A 22,652-nucleotide genomic window follows, 5' to 3' on the forward strand; every position below is an offset into this window, starting at 1 on the left:
AGAGAATTGAGACTGTAGAATTCTCTTCCTCAAGCAGTGGCTTCAGCAGGGAGCATCAATAATTTAAAAAAAACTATTAGATAAGCACCTAGACGACCAAAACATACAGGGATATACAATGTAATATTGACATAAAAGCACATACACACAGGTTGGACTTGATGGAATTGTGTAATTTTTCAACCTTACCAACCATGTAACTATGATGTCAAAAACAGATGGAGTGATTTGGAGATGCATTGATCTGCATATAATCGTCAGATTTATAATTTTATTAAAACTTTTTTTTGTATATATATATATATATTCAGTTTGTATTTCTTTAGTTCATTAATTTAGGTAAAAAAGTCATTTTTTTTAACATAATGGGGGGGTCTACTAAAACTGGTGCACACAGAATCTGGTTCCACTGTGCATAGTAACCAATCAGCTTCTAACTTCAGCTTGTTTAATTAAGCTTTGACAATAAAGCCTAGAAGCTGATTGGTTACTATGCACAGCTGCCCCAGATTCCATGTGCAGCAATTTTAGTAAATCTCACCCATAATGTCAATAGATTGTGCTGAAAATCACCATATCACCAGAAAAGAAGTCTTGAATGTGAAAAAAAAACAATATAGGTATAACATATATAGCTATAAATCACTGGCGTGAGATGATCATCAGTATATAAACTGGATAACATGATTAGTTACTGAATCTGCTAGTTCTTTATTCAGCTCCAATATTTGATATAAAGTCAGTTACTCAGCAACTTAACAAAAATATTGCTGGTACACTAACGCTACTGAATTGCTGATTTAATATTGTCCTTAGTCCACAAAGAAAACTTGTACAACAGCAGCAGTTGGGTAGCTGCTTACTTTGCAGGTGAGAACATATGACTGTTTCTACACAGATTGGCAATGGAGCTGTCTCTTATGCAGCAGTATGCTTGTGTGAGAACCCTAGATGGAAAATTACATTGTGTGCCTCTTTTACTGTGCAAGGTAATGTTTTTAACTTTAAAAAAAGAAATCTCTTATTTTCTGATCCAGTGCATTTTTCTTCCAGGACTGCCCACAGCTTGTACCCACTGAAGAGATCTTGATCCCAGTTGGGGAAGTGAAGCCAATCACGCTTAAGGCCAGAAACCTGCCCCAGCCACAATCAGGCCAGAGGGGTTATGAGTGTGTTCTAAACATACAGGGTGTTATGCACAGAATGCCTGCTTTGCGCTTCAACAGCTCCAGTGTCCAGTGCCAGAATAGTTCGGTGAGTATTTTTATGGAGGATGTCGGCTACAGTTGGCTGCAACATGGTAATAATTTGGTTATTTGTAAATCCTGACAAAAATTCAAGTGATATTAAAGTCTAGTTTTTTTTTGTTTAAAAATAACAAACATGTTATACTTACCTGTTCTGTACATTGTTTTTGCACAGAGCAGCCCAGATCTTCCTCTTGTTTGGTCCCTCGTCAGCGCTCCTGGCCCCTCCCTCTTGCCGAGTGCCCCCATAGCATGCAGCTTGGTATGGGGGCACCCAAGCCGAGCCGCTGGTCTGTTTGTTCATTCAGACATGGAACTGTGGCTCAGCCCCACCCCGCCTCTTCTCTCTCCTCATTGGCTCACTGGCTTTGATTGACAACAGCAGGAGCCACTGGAGTCCGCTGTTGCCTCAGCCAATGAGGCGGATGAGTCCAGGACAGCCAAGACTCTCATGCAACATCCCTGGATCGAGATAGTGCTCAGGTAAGTATTAGGAGGGGCTGCTGCATAGAATGCTTTAAGATAAAAAAAACCTTCTGTCTTTACAAGCCACTTAAAGCGGAGGTCCACCGGAATAAAAAAAATTTAAAGCCAGCAGCTACAAATACTACAGCTGCTGGCTTTTAATATATGGACAATTACCTGTCCAGGGAGCACACGATGTCGGCAGCTGAAGCCGATCTGTCCATCGGCTCTCAGCTGCTGCCACCACCATCCGCGGCTTCACTTCCTGGGTCCCTACTGCGTATGCGTGAGTCGCACTGCACATCCTCACTGGTCCCCGCTGTCTTCTGTCTTCCAGAAGACGGCTGGGGAGGACAGAGTAAATGCCAGAAGTGGCATAGGTCATAGAGATAGCCGAGGTGATTTATGCCAGGAAGTGGGAGCAAATACCTGTATTAGATCAGTATCTGCTCCCTCCTCCCCCTGAAAGGTGCCAAATGTGACACCGGAGGGAGGAAGGATTCCAAAAAGTGGAAGTTCCGTTTTTGGGTGGACCTCCACTTTAAGACCTCATGCGCACTGGACATTTTTACAGCTGCTAATAGGGGCGTCTGTTATTTTTTTTTTTCAGCCTTTAAACTCCTCTCCATGTTAGACTATGTGTCCATGCACACACAGGCTTTTAGCAGTGTTTAGTGGCAAGAGAGTTTAAAGGCAGGAAAAAAAAACACTGCCAGTGCAACGAGGAGCTGCAGAGTTTTGACAGAAAAAACACTTGACGCTGCTAAACGCTAGATGTGTTTAGCACTTTAGCACAATCATTTCAATAGCCAGAATAAATAAGAATTCTGGCCAATGAAATAAATGCCCAAACACCAAACATTGCTAAACTCTGCTAAACTGGTTTGAAAAAATGCAGCTAAGGTGAGTTTTTAAAATAAAGGGTGAAAAACAATGTAGTGTCAATCTAAACAATCACAGTAGCGCAAAAGAACAATAAAAATAATTCAAAAAGTGACCATAATAAAATCAATAATAATCGTCCATCATAAATGAATTAATTAAAATATAAAAAAAAAGATTCAATTGTGATATTTTAATTAATTAATTTATGATGGACAATTATTTTTTATTTTATTATGGACACTTTTTGAATCATTTTTATTGTTCTTTTGCGCTACTGTTATTGTTTAGATTGACACTACATTGTTTTTCACCCTTTATTTTATTATTTGCATTTTAAGTAGCAGCATGTATATTTATATTTAGTTCAATAGCGCAGTGCTTATAAAAGAAGAAGGTGATTTTGTAGCGCTGACTTTCCCTTGTCAGGAGACACATTTTACGATAAACCAGTGTGCATGAGGCCTAAGCCCTTCCAAAGAAAGCAGCTCTAATCTACCTAGTTTGCAATAAAATTAAACTGCTGTTGCGTTTCTAACCTTAAGCACCGTAAATTATAAATATGTTTTGGAAGAAAAGTTTTTCTGGTGTTTCCGTGCTGCAGCCTGGGGGGGGTGGTCACTTTGAGGAAAAAGACAACAACCCGACAAAGGGGTTGCAACCAAATGCTAATTCACAGCAGGCTGATAGAACAGAGGGGGGGAGTCTTTATCTATCCTTGTGAGTCCCCGCTCATTTCAGCAGAATTCTTAATGCACTTGCTCCTGGCAGTGCAGCATATGGTCTGCAGGAGACAGAAGCAAACCGCAAAAAAGAGTAAATAAACACTTTCACTGAACAAACAGCTGCAGGAAGTATTTTCAATGTATGAAGTGTAGATGTATGAATATGTGAATGAATATCGTGTATCATTATACAAACCACTATGTTTATAGAGGTGGCAAGAGTTTTATACTTTTGATCAAAGTACAATATGATATATTTAATCACTACATGGCTGTGGATTGATATAATAGATTTTTTTTATTTTTTAAGTCAATACAAATAGCTCATGCACAGCCTAGCAGGCTTTCCTTTTGAGATAAAACTCTGTATGAAAAACACCATTTTGTCTGGGGTTTGCCATCCAATGCTAAATCTAACTAGCTGAAAGGTACATATGAAAACACATAGAAACATGCAGGTGTTCTTAAAATAGTTCTAGACTAATATAATAATTTAGTACAGTACAACGATAGGACATTTTAAGATCATCTATACACTCCCCATTGCCCTTGTTAACATTAGCAAGATTTGCCTGCTGCTAATAACAGCCATAACATCAGTGTTTATTTTCTATTATAACAGCTTTAAAAAGTACAATTATAATATAATTAAAGCGGAACTTCAGTGTTTTTTTTTAAAACTTTCCATCTATTCAATCTTCTGCCCTTGTTGTTTTAATGTTGGATAGTAAAACATTTTTTTTCTGCTAGTAAATACCTCATACAGCCCACTTCATGTTTCTTGTCTGGTAAAAAGCCTAAGCTTATGACATCATACACAGCTCTCTCTCACTCTCTTGAGAGTTTGCCAGGAAGGGAGGGGGGATGAGTCATAAGAGGGCCAATGAGAGCTGGAGGTGTGCCTCTGTGTAAATCCAGGAAGTGAACCAGTCAGCAGGTTCAGCTGCCCACAGTTAAAATGATTGCAGCCAGACTCAGTGGAGGGGGATTTCTGCAGCATATTTAGAAAGTACAGAATCACAGTATATATAAAACAATATGCAGAGTGGTTGGAGGGAAGCTTCAGAATGGCAAAGATGTTTTTATTACAAATTATGTGAGCAGACTGCAGTTCCTCTTTAATGCTATATTATTAGGTAGTTGGGAACATATAAAGGTCCAGAAATGATGGATGTGTTTTAAATATTATTATGCTCAAGCAAGAGTTACATTTTTAAATGTATTTCCTATACATCATGTCATTTTAAGAAATGCTGTAACATTACCACTTCAGCCCCAGAAAAATGTACCTCCTTCCTGACCAGAGCACTTTTTGCAATTCGGCGCTGTGTCGCCTTAACTGACAATTGCGGGGTCGTGTGATGTTGTACCCAAACAAAATTGACGTCCTTTTTTCCCACACATAGAGCTTTCTTTTGGTGTTATTTGATTACCCCTACAGTTTTTATTTTTTGCGCTATGAACAAAAATAGAGCGACAATTTTGAAAAAAAAACACATTATTTTTTACTTTTTGCTATAATAAATATCCCCAAAAAATATATAAAACATTTTCTTCATCCTCAATTTAGGCCGATATGTATTCTTCTACATATTTTTGATTAAAAAAAATCGTAATAAGCGTAGATTGATTGTTTTGCGCAAAAGTTATAGCGTCTACAATATAGGGGATAGATTTATAACATTTTTATTATAATTTTTTTTTTTTTTACTAGTAATGGCAGTGGTCTGTGACTTTTATCATGACTGCGACATTATGGCAGACACATCGGACAATTTTGACACATTTTTGGAACCATTGAAATCAATACAGCGATCATTGCGATTAAAAATGCATTGATTACTGTAAAAATGTCACTGGCAGTGGCAGGGGTTAACACTAGGGGGCAGTGAAGGGGTTAACTGTGTTCCCCGGTAGGAGATTCTAACTGAAGGGGGAGGGACTAACTAGAGGAAGTGACGGATCGTGGTTACTAGCTAATAGAAACACATGATCTGTCACCCTTGTCAGAACAGAACAGGGAAGTGTGTGTTTACACACTCGTCCCTGTTCTGTGTCTCCTGCTCACGAAAGTCCATGGCCATCAGTCATCGCAACCATCGGCCACGAGCATCGGCACCCCCGCGCGCGCAAGCCAACATATAGTTACATGGTTTTGCGCAGGGGAGCCAACCTGCCACAGTAAAACTGCGGCGGCTGTTCTGGAAGTGGTTAAAAACATTTTAATAAAAGCACATACCTGTGAAGAAGGGTGTACATACTTACCTTTTCTGTCACCCACTCAGTGCTCATTGCGGAGAAGCTGCTTCAAAAGTTTGCTGGGAAAAAGACACTTCTGGCACTGTCAGTCTCCTGGGATCTCACAGCTTTCGCGGATTCCTCCCTCTGACTTGCAAAGCAGTTATGAGAGTTTTTACCATCCAAAGCATTTGTATATTCCACTATCTATTCCTGATATTTACTCTGGCATTTCATTGAGATCTCACTGAAAAAAAATAGGGGTACTTGAGAAAAATGAGGACTCTTAACCAATAACTCACTGTGATTTCTCAAAACCAGATCATACACACCTACCTAGAAATGATACGAGACACAAGAATTAAGTAATAAAAAAAAAAAAAAACATATTAGTATTTTTTTATATTTTTAGAAATACTAATGCCAGTTTGTTGATCCATAGTAACAATAATAGTAGTGGGGTAGAAAAGATGTAGCTGGATAGCCGCACACCGAATTATTCAACTCTATTTGAAAAATGTAATCAAAATCATAGCATCTAGGCTGGTAAACAGACTAACTGCACAGCGGCTGTGCAGTTAGTCTGTTTACCAGCCTTGATGCTATGATTTTAATTACATTTTTTAAATAAAGTTGAATAATTTGGAGTGCGGCTATCCAGCTACATCTTTTCTACTTCAGTTCCTGTTGCAAACAGAGCCAGCACCCTGTGGGATTGTGGAGACAGCTGTTTTGGGAGAAGTCATTACCTTAGAGCGGTAATTCTTTGTAATAATAGCAGTGGGGTAGTTCAATATTGAGGCATATCTGATACAGTACAAAATACTTTTAAAGGGTAATTCCACTTTCATGGGAACTAAAAATGGCGTATAAAAAAAAAAAAAAATAATAATATAGAATATACAATTGCAACACAAGTCATACTGTAATTGAATTTTAGTAAAAATTACCTTTTTTCTTCTCAATCTGTAGCCGCTGTCATTTTCTGTACATGCAATTCAATATGGCTACCTGGAGGTATTCTGTACACAGAATATGTACAGAACACCCCCCCCCCCCCCTCGAAACATTATTTCCTGTTTGTGTGATTGGCTAACTGATTTTCCCAGAAGTCTCCCCTGCAACAAAAATGCCTTTTTTGGTGAGATACTCCCAAAGGGAAATCATGTGTAAAGGGATGCAGATCCAGCAGCTTTCCTCATTAGAGCCCTGCAGCTGCAGCAGCGGGTTAATAATTGAATGAACCCACTCCCATTAGATTCACCTAGCACAGGGGGACAGAGGAACAAACAGTGATTTCTTCAGAATAACAAAAGGTAGGAAACAATGTTTGTTAAAAAACATTTCAATGTACATAGGTCAGACCAGAGGAGAAACAAAAGTTACGCTTTAAATACCCTGTCTATCTATGCAAAGATCTTTATGTGGGCAGTGGTATATGTAGAGAGAAGTCACATCAGAATACCCCAATATTCATAGGTTAAAGAATAGTAGTCCTGAGCAAATAGGTACCTGTACACCAGTATACATTAGACTGACCCAGACCAAGCATACATTGTTTAGTTATGTTCTCATTGATTTGAATTTCTAGACAGAGTGACAGAAGAATGCCCTGCCTTTCTTATGCCACTAATCTAAGGGCCCATTCACACTATGTGCCATTGTTACCTGCATATTTCTTCATTGATAAACACAGGTAACTGCAATGACATACAGAAAACAATAGTTTTTTAAGTGTCATATTCACAGAAGAACGTGGTTCTTCTCTGTGTTCCAGAGCTGTTCGATATTATGCAATACATTTGCATAATATCGCACTGGATAGTCTTCTAAGTATGGCATGAATGACTTGGGAGCTGAGTGACACAGTAAAACACACATCATACTACCCGCTGAGACATATAGTTAAAGTTATTCTAACCAGAGAAGTGTTCATTGCTGTAACTAACTTAAATCATATATATCATGGCACTTGATATGGCACAGTATCACTTTCCTTCAGCGCTGTTCTGTGGTCACATGATCTTCCCCTGTTCTTTGGCATCTGCATACAAAGATCTTTGGGGGAGGTGGGTGTATTACTCTGCTGATGTATGCTCTCTACAGTATAAGTCTATGTCTGCACAACCCTGATTGGTGCTGTGCCAGTCACATGAATAAAAAAACGGTTTTCAGAAGAGCAATTTAAATTACATTTTCATTGGACATCAAATGTGTATTTTGTATGCATTGTTATGGTGTAGGTGGAGTCAGAGATGATTGACGCTAGCTTTCACTTTGTTCAGGCAGAATCTGCATCCAACGCTCCTTTTTTGGCTTTACAGGTATTAGCAGATATATTTGATATATTTAATACTGATTTATAATAAAATCAACATATGTGAGTTTCTTAGTGAATGTGATCAGCATACTATATCCTACCCGCATAGTGTTTAGAAATAGGAGGACAGGGAGGAGGGGGAAGAGTGGGGATTGTTATTTACCACTTTGTATACACCCCCATGTGTAAATCTATAGTCATGAGGGCTGCATAGATAAGATATATAAGGAAATTAAGGGCTTAGAAGGGAACTGAAAGTGAGCATGCTCAGTAGAGGATAGAAGTTGGTCTACACAATCTCAACCTGGCAGGATGAACGAGGAATATGTCACTCTACACAAAACAAACAGTTTTGGGGTTTTCATGAATATGAACACTCTGTTAAATAGCATATAATGAAAGTTTTAGTCTGGGTTTAACCACTTCCCACCCGGCCGATGCATATATACGGCCGGGTGGGAGCCGTCTACTCCTGATAAGACGTTCAGGAACGTCATTCAGGAGTAGCGGGATTGCGCGCGCCCGCGCAGCGGCGCGATCCCGATGTGCTCGTGTCACCCGGACACGGCACATCTCAGATCGGCAGGAGGGCTCTGTGATTGGCCCTCCTGATCACATGACGGCCGTGTCCAATCACGGCCGTCATGTGATGTAAACAAACAGCCGGTTGCTAGGCAATCGGCTCTCCTCTCCTCACACGGAAGTCACCGCTGAGGAGAGGAGAGCAGAACGCTGCAGCCGGCTGATGATCAGTGAGTATGGGCTGCTTTTTACAGCTTTTTACTCACTGATCATCAGTGTAGTGTAAACACACAACACACCACACAGTACAAACACAGTCCCCACATATGTCCCCAAAACACACATGTCCCCAAAACATACATGTCCCCAAATAATAAAAGCACATGTCCCTAATAATAAAAACATGTCCCCCACATATGTCCCACTAAAATCACATGTCCCAATGATTATCTGCACACATATGTACGTGATCACCTGCACACATATGTACATGATCATTTGCGTACATATGTCCGTGATCACACAAACCAATTATTATACACTTAACTGAATTTTTTTTACCAAAAACATGTAGCAGAATACATTTTGGCTTAAATTTATGACAAAATTTGATTTTATTGGATTTCTTTTCAAATAGAAAAAAGAAAATATTGTTTTTTTTCCAAATTTCCGCTATTTTTGCGCTTATATCGCAAAAAAAAAAAAACGGAGTCGTGAATAAATAACACCAAAATAAAGCTCTATTTGTGCGAACAAAATGATAACAATTTCATTTGGGTACAGTGTAGCATGACCGCGCAATTGTCACTGAAAGCGCTAGAGCGCTGAAAGCTGAAAATTGGGCTGGGAAGGAAGGGGGTGAAAGTGCCCTGTATTGTAGTGGTTAATGACGCTTTAACTGCAGCCCAAAACGACTGCTGCCTGCAAACTAAAGTTCTCTGGCTTAGTGTGTGAGCAAGTTTGAAGAGGCTGTAAAGCCCCATACACACTATCAGATTTTCTGCTCATTTTTTCCTTCAGATTTTCCAAAGCCATATAATATGAGGTCAAACCTTAGGAGTTTCAATGTGTATGCAATCAGGCAGTCCCTTACACTACATGGTTTTGGTAAATCTGAAGACAAAAATAAGCAGAAAATCTGATAGGGGGTATGGAGCTTTAGTCTGTCAGACAGATCCTCTAGAATGCATCATCACTTAATTTTAGGAGATGCCAATACCTCACTATGAAAAACCATTAAGCAGCGTTATATGATTTTATGAGGAAGGTCTTTTTTAATTTCAGTTTTTTATTTGCTGGCATTTGATACCCAATTGAAGTCACAGAAATAGATATGCAGCCAGATAGATATTGTAACCTTCATTTTTATGGTTTTACCTCTACTGTTCCTGCCGGGGTGTCTAAATATGTTTGCACAGTGTAATAGGCACCAGAAAAGACCCCAGTAGTCTTTGTAATTTACACAGGCTTGGTCAGATACACCCCCTACCCCTCTCTGCAATTACATTTTCTGTGAGAAAGCGTAGAGGAGTGTTTTGGTTATTACTTTAAATGAGATCTATAGTCATAGCCTATACTTTTATTTTATAACATCAGCATTGTAATAGCAGTACAAATTATAGTTATTTTTGACAATCCAATATAAGCTTTTTTTTAAAAAAAAAACAAAAAATCTCTATTTATTTTGTGAGTGCTGCCAATCTGCCGGCCAACACTTATCACAACTACCTGGATTCCATAAATACGTTTCACTTTATCCTCTGATCATTCCTTTCATATTCTTTAGATTTGCATATCCTATATTGCTCTGCTGCCTGCAGGAAGTGATTCCTGTACTGCCTCTTAAAACTCCTCCTCTCAGCACCTCTGTAGTTCAAAAGACAGGCTTTGTGAAATGTGTGACAGGGCCTAGAAAATGTGTCACAGAATGTAAATGTGTGCGGCCTCACAGCTTCCCACTGCGCATGTGCAAGCTGTGCATTATGAATGTTCCCACAGTTTCTGGGACCTGTGACGTGTCCCAGAAGGGTGTGAAGGATGAACGTCCACACTGATTGGGATGGCGATCTGACCAGAAGTGAGAGCGGGTACCTGTCAAAACCTGGTACCTGCTCCCCACTCTGAAAAAAAAAAAAACCTAAAGGGGGAGGCCGACAAGCAGAGATTCCCCTTTTGGGTGAAGTTCCACTTTAAGTTTGCAGACAGTTGTACCTGTAACGTTGTTGAGAGGTAATCGTATATAGCAAACCCGTGTAGTGTAGACCCGAGATTTGGCATAGATCCAAACTTTGCATAACTGGATCTGGGCAAGCTATATATATTTTCTTATGAATGTCACAGCTTCTATCTCTAGGTAGTCAGGCTGAAAGTTTAGTTCACTGTAGTATCAGTTAGCTTTTAATTCTGCTCATATATTTCACTTACAGCGGTTCTAACTTTGTGTTCACTTTGTTTTCAGTATTTTTATGAGGGAATGGATATAAGTGACCTGCCTGTAGTTTTCTCGGTCGTCTGGAATGGAAATTTCATCATTGACAATCCACATGATATCAAAGGTAAAAAAGAAAACGAAAAGCAAATATGCTCATGTCACGCTGATTTTAAATAACATAGAAAATCCAATGTACTACCAAATAAACTAGGTAAACATGTTACCCATAGATACATTATGCTGTTAACCATATGAATAATACTAGTTTTCGAGTAAAAAAAGTTCTGAGAGAAATAAAAGGGCTTATATTGCTTACCTTCTAAAAGGGCTAATTGCCTAGCTACCTCTATTAATTGGTACAATGCATTCTGAGTCAATGCCCAGAATAAGCATCCATTTTTTTAAGCACTCTCTATAGACGATCGTTGTCTTTTATGTAGAAAATGCTTCAACGCCTTAAACCATGTTTATTTTAACCACTTAAAGAGGAAGTGAACTCATTCTGCTTACATTTACCTATATAGGAAAGCCTATAAAAAGGCTTACCTATAATGGAGAGGATTTCTCATACGATCATGGACACCATGCAGGTATACGATCTTAAGTGGAAGTCTTGGACTCCCTGAGGCCGTAGACCTGTAGGCTGGGACAGTCTGGGAGTCTGCTCACCCCAAATAGGGGTACCGACTCGGTTCAATGATTTTTTAGCCCCGTACCTTCTGGAGCAATTATTATGATTTTACAGTTTAGTTTAGGTTTTTTGCTATTTTTCTTGTCTTTCTTAGGTTTTCAATGGCATATCCATACTCGGATACTTATTTAGCGTTACAGTTGCTACTCCAGTACTTGGTACAGTGGGGGATGCTCTTACCCTGACTGTTTCCTTGCTTTCCATACCCCCACGAACGATGACTAATGGGTTGGGTTGCAGGTACTTTTCAGACAATCTTCTGTTATGCACTAGGAAGCTTGTTACTCCATTAATGCAATCAATGTACTGTTGTCGCTCTGTTTATTGTGCTGTGATGCTCATGTTCTGGAGCAATCAGTCGCTTACTGTATGTGCCTATTCTTTCTTTCTGTCTCAATAAAAGTTCGTATTAAAAAAAAAAAAAAGGCTTACCTATATAACTGCCTGGATTCCTATATAATAAGGCTTACCTATAGGTAGTGAAAATATCTCCTAAACCTGTACAGTTTTGGAGATATTTACATTGCATGCTGGCAGTGATATCACCACAGGTGCCGTTCCTTCTGAGCCTGTGCCGTTAACAGCGGCTTCCACGCGCATGCGCAGGAGTGACATCTTCTCCAGCCAATTACAGCACCAGAGCCCACAAATCCTGAAGAAACACTGGCTCATTATGCCTTTGTCTTGCAAGGTTTATTTTTTTTTCATTTTTTTTCTGAGGTTTACAACCTCTTTAACGAACAGGCCTTTTTCTGACATTTGTTGTTTACAAGTAAAAATCTGTATTTTGTGCTAGAAAATTACTTAGAACCTTAATGAATAAAACAAAACAGTACAGTTAGCCTTATGTGTTTGTATAATGTTAAAGATGATGTTATGCCGAGTAAATAGATACCTAACAACATGTCATGCTTTAAAATTGTGCACGCTCGTGGAATGGTGACAATGGTGACAAATGACAGTACAAAATCTCCATTTTATTTTACTTTTATTTTTTATTTTTACACTGTCCCTTTTTTTTATTTTTTCATTTTTTTGATCACTTTTATTCCTATAATATGTAAACATCCCTTGTAATAGAAATAAGCATCAAAAAGACCCAGATATCTCATTTACCTTTAAAAGCAAATTAAACATTTTTCTTGAACCATTTAACTTTAAAAAATAAACATTTTGAATCATGCCTTTAAAGCGGAAGTAAACCCATCGATGTAACAGTTTTAAAAAACAGGTACATTGCCGGCATGTGGCGGGAACGTAACTGTCACATTGTTGTGCTCTCAGCCAAACCTTCAAACCATTCAATGACTGGTGTTATAACTGATCACATGTGCAGCAGCATCATGGCAGTTGAACATTAAACAGAGGCCAAGATGGCAGCTTCCTTGGCTGAAAACAAAACTTTAAGCACGAGAACCAGACGTGAGATTGGAGAATGCTCCGGCCCTCCAAGAGCAAAGAGCTGAATGTGGGCTATCTTGCCCTCACTTGACTTCCTGCCTAGCCATTGGCTGCATCAGCTCGGTTCTGGGCTTATCAATGGCTCCGGTAAGCTCAGAAACAACCCCAAAGCTATGTATGTGATTTCGTCTAACATAAAAAAGAAAAACGTTGTCAGGGTTACGGCAGCTAGCTTAGGAAATGAGGCATTAAAATGCACATCAAATGAATCCACTTGCTATGACATATTACAGCATTTAATGTGCAAAGATGTAATTATTTAAATTTTTAAATTTTTGTTCTCCCTATAGTTCATCTGTACAAATGTTCGGCTCAAAGAGAAAGCTGTGGTCTCTGCCTGAAAGCGGATCATAAATATGAGTGTGGATGGTGCAGTGGGGAAGGACGGTGTACCCTACAACATCATTGTATAGCTAACCAAAACCGGTGGCTGGACTGGTCCAGTAGGAATGTCAAGTGTACCAACCCACGTATTACTGAGGTTTGTAATAGGCTATTTTTTTTTCTATGAATATGTAATAGATAACATTTGCTTTGTATCTGCTCATGGGTTAGCCTGTGTGACCATATAAGCCTTTTGATTTCTCTAATCTTTTCACATTTGTCTTTTTTTATGATTATCATTTTAAAAGAATTTCCATGTATCCTGTGTTTTCATTGCTCCTGTATTAACTGTTTAAGCTTGGTCTCTAAATCTGGCCATGCATTATACAACCTTATTGTACCGTTTTCCTTTACATTTAATAAAAAAAAATAAAAAAATAGGTCAAACTTTAACAATACTTTCAATTTGTATCAGGCAGGCAATAAATTGTATAATATATGGCCAGCTTTACACACAATATCTACAAACTAACACCTAATAATTAAATAAAAGTGATGTACATGCCAAGAAATAATAGTCTCAAGAAACAAAATTTACTTTTCACGGAGGTCTTGGCACACTTAGAGCAGCATGATGTGGCTGGTGTTCTCATAAAATGTCAATTAATGACCTTCCATGTACTGTAGATAAACTTGGCAACCAGGTGAGGATGACTAAAATGTCTCTTTATTTCATCCAAGGAGTACACATGTTCCAAACAGGGCCAACACTAAAGTGTTTCAGCCTGTCAAGACCTTAATAAATAAAGAAAAAATATGGTTTTACATCGAGTAAATAGATACCTAACATGACACGCTTTAAAATTGGGCACACTTATGGAATGGCAACAAACTATGTCACTATAGACAACCTTTAAAAGCTTCTACAGGTAACCAGTTTATAGTTACAGAGGAGGGCTGGTGCTTAACTTATTGCTCTCGCTCTGATGTTCACGGTAATTCCTCACATGTGTGGTGTGATCACTGTGTGTGCACATGGAATTTTTTTTTTTACGCTATTTCTTTAAAAAATTGTATTGTATTTATTGCTGTTACAAGGAATGTAAACATCTCTTACAACAGTTGAAAAAAAATCATTGGCGCAATTAACTGAGAGAATTATAACTACTAAGTAGCTGCTGTCACTTAAAGTGATTTCACTTCCACCTATCAACAATATTATGTGCGAACAAACAGTGCTGCACTACTAAAATATATTATAATATGACTAATCCGTAAATAATATACTAAGGGAAAAATAATAATATCATACAAATTGATATTGCGCTATTAAATGTGTACTATGAATGTGAAAAACCGCAAGGCATGGCAAACATCCAATTTTCGAGATAGCCGTGGTGTGAGGTCAGTGCATAAGCTCTGCCCCTAGACGCATGTCACCAGGGCGTTGACTTCAGTAAGACCCTTTACAAGAGCACATCTATCCCACTGTGGTCAATTTTACAGCTGTGCGGGGAGCACAACCTACCTGTCCCCCAGTGGCCAAGATTTATGCTGACAGTATCTGCCTCCTGCTGACATGCCCCAGTCGATCTCCAATCACACCTCTCCAAGCCCCTTATGCAGCTAAGAACAGAGGTAATGTGGTCACTAATTAAAAAGGAAAAACAATAGGTACCATATTTATAGGCGTATAACACGTGTGTTATATGTGGATATTGTACCTGGCTACCTCAAAGGGAAAGGGGGATCGAGCTCCATCGCATTACACAAAGCCGGGATCTCCTGTGTACTCCGCGCTCGCAGTCACACACAGTCCTACCTCCGGGGCCAGCTCTTAGGGTAAACGTCACATGTCCCGGTATTGTACCAGTGTTCTGTCTATCATAAGAGCTGGCTAAGGAGGCAGGACTGTATGTGACTGTGAGCGCAGAGTAAACAGGAAATTCCTCTCGGCACAGATCAGGCTGCAATGATGGGCAATGGAGAGATGCATCTGGGCAAAGATCAGGCTGCAATGATGGGCAATAGAGAGGTTGCATATGGACACAGATCAGACTGCTATGATGGGTAATGGAGAGGCTGCATATGGGCACATATCAGGCTACAATGATGGGCAATGGAAAGGCTGCATATGGGCACAGATCAGGCTGCAATGATGGGCAGTGGAGAGGCTGCATATGGGCACAGATCAGGCTGCAATGGTGAGGCAGCGTTGATGGGCACTGACCCTTATTTTACTTCAAAGTTCTCCATTTTTTTATTTTTCCTAAAACTTCTCTCATAAAATTAAGGTCCTTGTTATTTGTCTCTGCATGTTATACACTGATAAATACGGAATTTATCATTTTTAAATACAGTATATACATATATGTTTTGCTTTGCATTTACTGCATTACATGTAATGGGTTGTTTTGCAAGGTAAATGTTAAAATTTATTTTAAATGAGGGAAGTGTTGAGTGCACAGGTGTACATGAAATGCTAAGTGCTAAGATATCTGTACAGTGGTGATCTCCCCATAAATTGTATCAACCCTATAGGTCTTATCATAAGACAATAATCTTATGAGAAATCCCCTATAGCAGTGGTCTTCAACCCTGTCCTCAGGGACCAATAACAGGCCAGGTTTTATGTATTACCTTGGGGAGATGCAGACTAAAATACTGCAATCACTGAGCAGCACATGATATCATCACCTGTGATGTATTTCAGTTATCTTGCAAACCTGGTCTGTTAATGGGCCCTGAGGTCAGGGTTGATTACCACTGTCCTATAGGACTGCACCTATCCATTTGCTAGATAGGTTTCCATAAGCTAGAAATTGCAATTTTTCCTTATCCCTGTCTGTAAAACTGCTCCAACTCTTTTGGGGTACAAGGGGGGTATAAGTGCATCCTGTTTTCATACCCAGCCACAAATCCATAATTGGATTGAAATCTGGACTCTGTTTTGGTTATTTCAAGAAATTAGCATTGATGTTTTTAGGAAGTTTGTGTCATTTTAGCTTTAGGTTTGGGATTTAATGTCTTGTTGGAAGACTAATCTCCTTGGGGGTCAGGTTTCTTGCAGACTGCATCAGGTTTTCCTTCAGGATTCTACCATCACAAGCCTTCTTAGGGCTTGCAGCATAGAAAAATCCCCAGGCCATAATTTTGCTATTATCATACTAATCACAAACCTAACGATAGCCATACAATTAACAAGTTACATAATGAACCTGTCTGAAATTGAATTAGTGTTTAAAGCGGTTGTAAAGTCAGAAGGTCTTTTTTTTTAATCTTGATGCATTCTAAGATAAAATACCTTCTATGTGCAGCAGCCCCACTAATACTTTCCTAAGCCCATCTCAATCCAGCCATGTTTCAGAAGTGTCTTGGCTGCCAGAGACTCTCCCTCCTCATTGACTGAGATGGCAGCGCAGCGCTATTGGCTCTCTCTGCTGTCAATCAAAGTCAGTGCCCCAATGAGGAGAAAGAAGGGGTGGGGCCAAACTGCAGCTCCATGTCTGAATGGACACATTGAGCAGCAGCTTGGCTCACCCCCCATAGCAAGCTGCTTGCTGTGGGGGCACTCAACAGGAGGGAGGGGCCAGAAGCGCTGGTGAGGGACCCCAGAAGAGGAGGATCTGGGCTGCTCTGTGAAAATCCACTGCACAGAGCAGGTAAGTATAACATGTTTGTGATTTTTAAAGAAAAAAAACTGAGACTTTAGTATCACTTTAACCCTGTTGGCACCTCTCTGCCAAAAATACTTCAGAGAAGCCAGGCTGACAATATACCTCACTTTAAACACATTTGTTTGTTTCTAAACACAGTATTTTTAGTGCTAACACTAAAACTATGCCGTGTGATTAAAAAAGAGTCATTTCTTTATACAGCCATTTTATGCCCTAATGTCATACTATGTGCCTAATTTTTCATTCACAAGACTAATCTTTTTCAACTAATATCCTTCCATTTTAAAAAAGCTTTCCACTTTTGTTAAGCCTGTGTAATTTTGATTTTGCCTGGTATTAACTGTAATTCTACTTTATCTCATTGTTGATGGTAGCATTGTTATTTGTATAAAGTGGAACAGTGGGGAGTAGAGTATGAATAGGACTTTAAATGTATTTATTGACAAAAGAGTTATGTAACAAATGTGTAATCATTTGACGTAATTGTTAGATTAATTGGATTTAGGCAGTATACTGTTTGCTTAAAAGAGAAATTCTACAGTAAGGAATGCAGGTCTGACCTTTCAGTAAACTGAATTACATTTTTAAATATGTAGAACAACCTTTTTTAACAGGTGAGATGTCTCTATTTTCTCAGCCATTAAAAAGCTCAAGGTACCTTTTGAGATCCACCTTTCCAGATACATTTATTTTTTTCCTATTTGATCTGCTCACAGGCACGTTAAATTCACATGTAGAAGTGCATATGCTGTTACAAGAATAAACCAATATGCACCATGACAGTTTTACAACATGCACCATGACAGAAATCCTTTGTTTACGTCTAGCTCCCATGGTTCTGCATCCTCTATATGCCTGTGAGCAGTGCTAATCATTACTGAATCTCCTGCTGGGTCCTCTGTCCCTTCCAGTGCCAAAGGTCAGCAAGACACTTGCTATGGAAATGCTGGCCCCCAGACAAGCGCTGTGGAGCAGATGTGCCCATTGAGAAATCAATTTTTCGAGGAAAGGAGGAGGCAGCTGTAAAGGGTAGCTTTTTTTGAATGCTGTAGACCATGGGATGCTAAGGGAGCTATGATGATCAATGAAGCAGAACTGATGATTTTAAGTATGCATCTCCCCTATGTTTCCAGCTGAAATTTAACTTTTGTAAGGAATAGTCTTTGGTTGTCTGGACAACATAAGTGACAGTGCTGCTTGTCTGGATGTAATTAATCACACTTTACTGCAGTGTGACAAAGATTTTTGGCTGTGCTCCTGCTCTTTTTGTTAATTGTAACTCCTTCACTGCTGGAGCAGCTGCTAGACATTTGTTTTAACTGTCTTTCCCCTTTTATCTAAAGCTAGGATGTCCTAAAATCCCAAAGTACAGTAGATCCACAATTTTACTACTGGTTGAACTACCACAAAGTGTTGGTTACCTGTGGTGAAAACCTTTAGGTTGAAACACCCAGTTGTACACATTGCATTCAACCAGAGAAAATATCCCCCATGAGACCAAAAAAAAAAAATGTCAGTGGTTTCCTTAAAAGTCCCATGGGGGATAGTTTCTCTGGTTGCATACAATTAGGGGATGTTGGCAAACCACAGTAGTACAATGAAAATCTCCTCTTCTCTTTATTTGTACACATTGGGGTTGATTTACTAAAACCAGAGAGTGCAAAATCTGGGGCAGCTCTACATATAGAAATCAGCTTTCTTTTTTTTTTTTTTTTTTGGTCAAAGCTTAATTGAACAAGCTAAAGTCAAAATTGATTGGCTTCCATGCACAGCTGCACCAGGTTTTGTACTCTCCAGTTTTATTAAATCAACCCCATTGCATTATAGTCCTTCAATTGGTCTTTCTTGCATCCCACCATTCATCCATACATCCCCACTAATGCCGCGTACACATGACCGGACTTTTCGAGGGACTAGGTCCGACGGTCTTTCCGACTGACTTTTGGCGGATTTCCGACAGACTTTCCGAATGAACGGACTTGGCCACACACAATCACATCAAAGTCTAATGGATTTGAACGTAATGACGTATGACTGGGCTAGAATAAAGAAGTTCATAGCCAGTAGCCAATAGCTGCCCTAGCATCGGTTTTTGTCAGTCGGACTAGCACACACACGAACGTATTTCTCGGTCCGGCGGATTTCTGGTGGAAAAATTTAAAACATGTTCTATTTCTAAAGTCCGCCGGATTTTTGGCAAGCAAAGGTCCGATGGAGCCCACACAAGATTGACTCGTTCCGTCAGACCTATGCTGTCAAAAAGTCCAGTGGTGTGTACGTGGCATAAGTGTATTTCAAATGTGGTTTTGCCCCTTAGAAATTAGACGTTGTTTAAGCAATAGATTTCTTTTTCATTTTTTTTTAATAATATTTTGTGGGGGATTTTCAAAACCACGTTTAATAAAACTTTCTAAAAAGAACAATTCACGCAGTACACTATTGGTTAGTGTTATAGATATGTTAATATCAAGAAGGAAAATAACACATTTGAGAAAATGAAAGATGCGTGTCCCATTGTTCACACTAGGATGGAAATTACTACAAGCTGAATGCCCAGGAAATATTGTGCAACATTTTTGTACACTGTCAGGGGCGTAACTATAGGGGGTGCAGAAGTTGCGACCGCAACCGGGCCCTGTGATGCAGGGGGCCCATGCAGCCCCCTCTACATATGGCCGGCAGCAGCATAGGCAGCTAGGGGTACCAGTGCACCATGCACACAGGTGACTGGAGGTGGAGGGTGACTAGCAGAGCTCCATGCTCGACTATCGCACTGACTGCTCTTTAGTTGTGCATTCCCCGCATGACCTGTGTCCTCAGCCGGCTCCTCAGAGTACCCCTCTCCTGCTCCATGCATTGCCGCTCAGTCCGATGTCTGTTCTCCCCAGCCAGAGTCCCGCCACCCCGAGTCCGGCCCACACTGCACTGCATACTTCTCCCGGGTAAACAAACTTTAAGCACACAGATGCAGTGCAGCCCTATGAGACCTCCCCGGAGGACACTGCAGGCTTGTCTGCTAGCCCCCCCTCCTCCACCGTCATACACAGATGATGAAAGGTCTTTCTGGGAGATATGCTGATCGCCCGTCCAGCACACTGGATGGAGCCCAGGCCAACATGGATGAGTGCGCGGCCTACAGCTTGGTCATGGTGAGTGAGAGGACCCCACCCCCCACACACCAATACATACCCCCTCCATCTCCCCCTGGGGACAGGGACCCCTTCCCACGTGGGGACAGGGACCCCCTCCTCCCCTGGGGACAGGGACCTCTTCTCACCTGGGGGCAGTAACTTCATTTGCCCTGGAGAAAAGGGGACGGAGACCCCAATGGGGCACCTAAAAATAAATTAAGAAATAATAATAAAAAACTACTGATACCAGTGGTGGAACTACAGGGCTCACAAAGGTCATACCTGTGACCCCGCCCTGGAGTTCCACCGCCGAACTCGGAGGGAAGGGCCCTGGCTGGGGTTTAGGGGGCCCTTCATGGTTTCTTGCATCGGGTCCTGAAGGTTCTAGTTACGCCACTGTACACTGTCATAGATTCACAGAAAGGTTACTTAGTTGTAGTGTGTGTTAGATAAAAGTGGTTGTTCTCATATATAAAATGCAAAGTACTGAAAAAAATTGAGGATACATCACATCTTTTAATCATAGATGATGAACTCTGATACTAGACTTCTGATAAATTGATGTGTAAAAGCTGGAAAAATTCCATGTTACTGAATAAGCATCAAATAATCATTAAAATGTTTAACCTTCTTCAAAATGTTATTTCTGTCACTGAAATATGTCTTTGTTTGTTGTACCAAAGATGATAAATCATGATGGCAACACAGAAAAAATGCATTAGTATTAAAAAAAAAGAAGAATTTTGCAAAATGCCATTTTTTTTCTATGGTGGAACATTGGCAGTCCATTCAAATAAATGGACTACTTTAGTGTACGACACATTTGGAAATGAATGGCTTCTAAACCAACAGTGTAAAGATGATTAACTATTTTGTCTGAACCCAATATTGCATCCCCTGTTACTGCAGAGTTTACATTATTATCTAACAGTTGTGAAATCCATTTCATGCTTCATAATCACCAGGGACCCCTTTATCACGTGATATTACAATGTTTCATTCATAAAAAAAAAGAAATAAAAAATAACTCTCATATTTGTGTTTCACACCATCTGGCATATAATGTACTTTGTTTTATAACTCCTCCTTCTGGTAATTATGCTTTAAAGAAGTTGGGTTTCATCTGTAGCATTTATTTGTTCTAATCAATTGCAGGCACATAAAAGATGGTGCTTCTTTTAACCTATTGCGTTTGTTTTCCAAAATAGCATCTATCCAATGCCTGGAGACTGTGCCTGCCTAATATGAACACTAGGAAATATTATTTTTACTTTCTCATTCTATAATTCATTCTCCAGACTTAATAGCATACTAGTGCTGAACTCTTAGCTCCCTACATTCACCCAAGCCGGTCCTGTCCTTGATTTGATCGTGGATCAATCTCTGGAATGCTGCTCCTTAATTGGTCCCCTTTAAAAGGCTTGTAGTTTTTTTTAAAATCTTTCAATAAACATACAATTTAAAAAAAAAAAGGCTTGTAGTTAAATCCATTTTAAATCCACAGAACCAAAAATGGTGCTTTTCTGTTGGAGTAATTACATGACTTTGTATGTACATACCTATCGCTGACAGTGATAGAGCTCATGTATTTTTTTTCTATGCACTTGGTTTAAGAAACAAGCAGACACTCTACCACATCATTGTCCTTACTACTGGGGTGTTGATCTTTTATCTAGTGCCCTTCAACTCTCAAGGCAGGTACTGTATGTTCTTTGTCCTTGGCAAAGATCCAGGGCATCACTAAAAAGCATATTTGATGGTACTAGATTCATTGAGATAGTAATATAGTGTCAAAACAAACACAATTCCATATACAGTATTGAACAAAAATAGAAAGAAATCCTGCGAGCCACCACTGTCTAGATGCTTAAAGTCGTTTATAATTATCTAAAAGCTGCTAGCGTTGAACACTGTCACATATATTGTGCAAAGATAAATACTTTAATTGAATATGCTGCGCTAAAACTAATATAGATTGTAATGTATACTAAATCTATGTAAAAATAATCAAATTAATATAACTAATATATGAATATGATATACACAAAACCAATTTAAAGTGCCTCATGCATAGCTGTGTTTAAAACCATAAACATAAACAAATAATATATAGAAAAAGTCCTTCTGTACAATATATAGTGTCCAAATATGTCATAAATGATCGTGCTGAAAATAAACAACACTGCAGGATTTATGTGATTCAGATCATAAGACAAAGTGCTCATGTGCATATATAGTTACATAGTTAGTAAGGCTGAATAAAGACACAAGTCCATACAGTTCAATCTGAGTGAGTGTCTACAATTGTCCATATCCCTATACATCCCTATACATTGTACATCACACACTCCCCATTCATATACTAGGACCAATTTTAGACAGAAGCCAATTAACCCACCTGCATGTCTTTGGAGTGTGGAAGGAAACCGGAGTACCTGGAGGAAACCCACACAGGCACAGGGAGAACATACAAACTCCAGGCAGGTAGTGTCGTGGTTGGGATTTACTGCTAGGTGAGAGTGCTAACCATTTCACCAC

At 39.5% G+C, this 22,652-nt stretch overlaps 1 protein-coding gene across 2 annotated transcripts in view; it reads left to right on the forward strand.

Annotated features, from left to right (window-relative positions):
- The window catches only part of PLXNA2 (plexin A2), a 469,574-nt gene that overhangs the window by 303,690 nt on the left and 143,232 nt on the right, over window positions 1-22,652 (forward strand). For both annotated transcript variants that reach the window (XR_013274456.1, XM_077481163.1), the window contains exons 10-12: window positions 1,054-1,254; window positions 10,858-10,954; window positions 13,273-13,463. Coding sequence is in view for 1 of the 2 variants with exons in the window: in XM_077481163.1 (XP_077337289.1) it covers window positions 1,054-1,254; window positions 10,858-10,954; window positions 13,273-13,463 (489 nt within the window). In the remaining variant the exon portion in view is untranslated. The remainder of the gene's footprint in view (window positions 1-1,053; window positions 1,255-10,857; window positions 10,955-13,272; window positions 13,464-22,652) is intronic.

Source organism: Lithobates pipiens, unplaced genomic scaffold (genome assembly GCF_037356315.1).
Source record: "Lithobates pipiens isolate NorthernLeopardFrog02 unplaced genomic scaffold, aLitPip1_a1.2 Scaffold_16, whole genome shotgun sequence".
Taxonomy (NCBI): domain Eukaryota; kingdom Metazoa; phylum Chordata; class Amphibia; order Anura; family Ranidae; genus Lithobates; species Lithobates pipiens.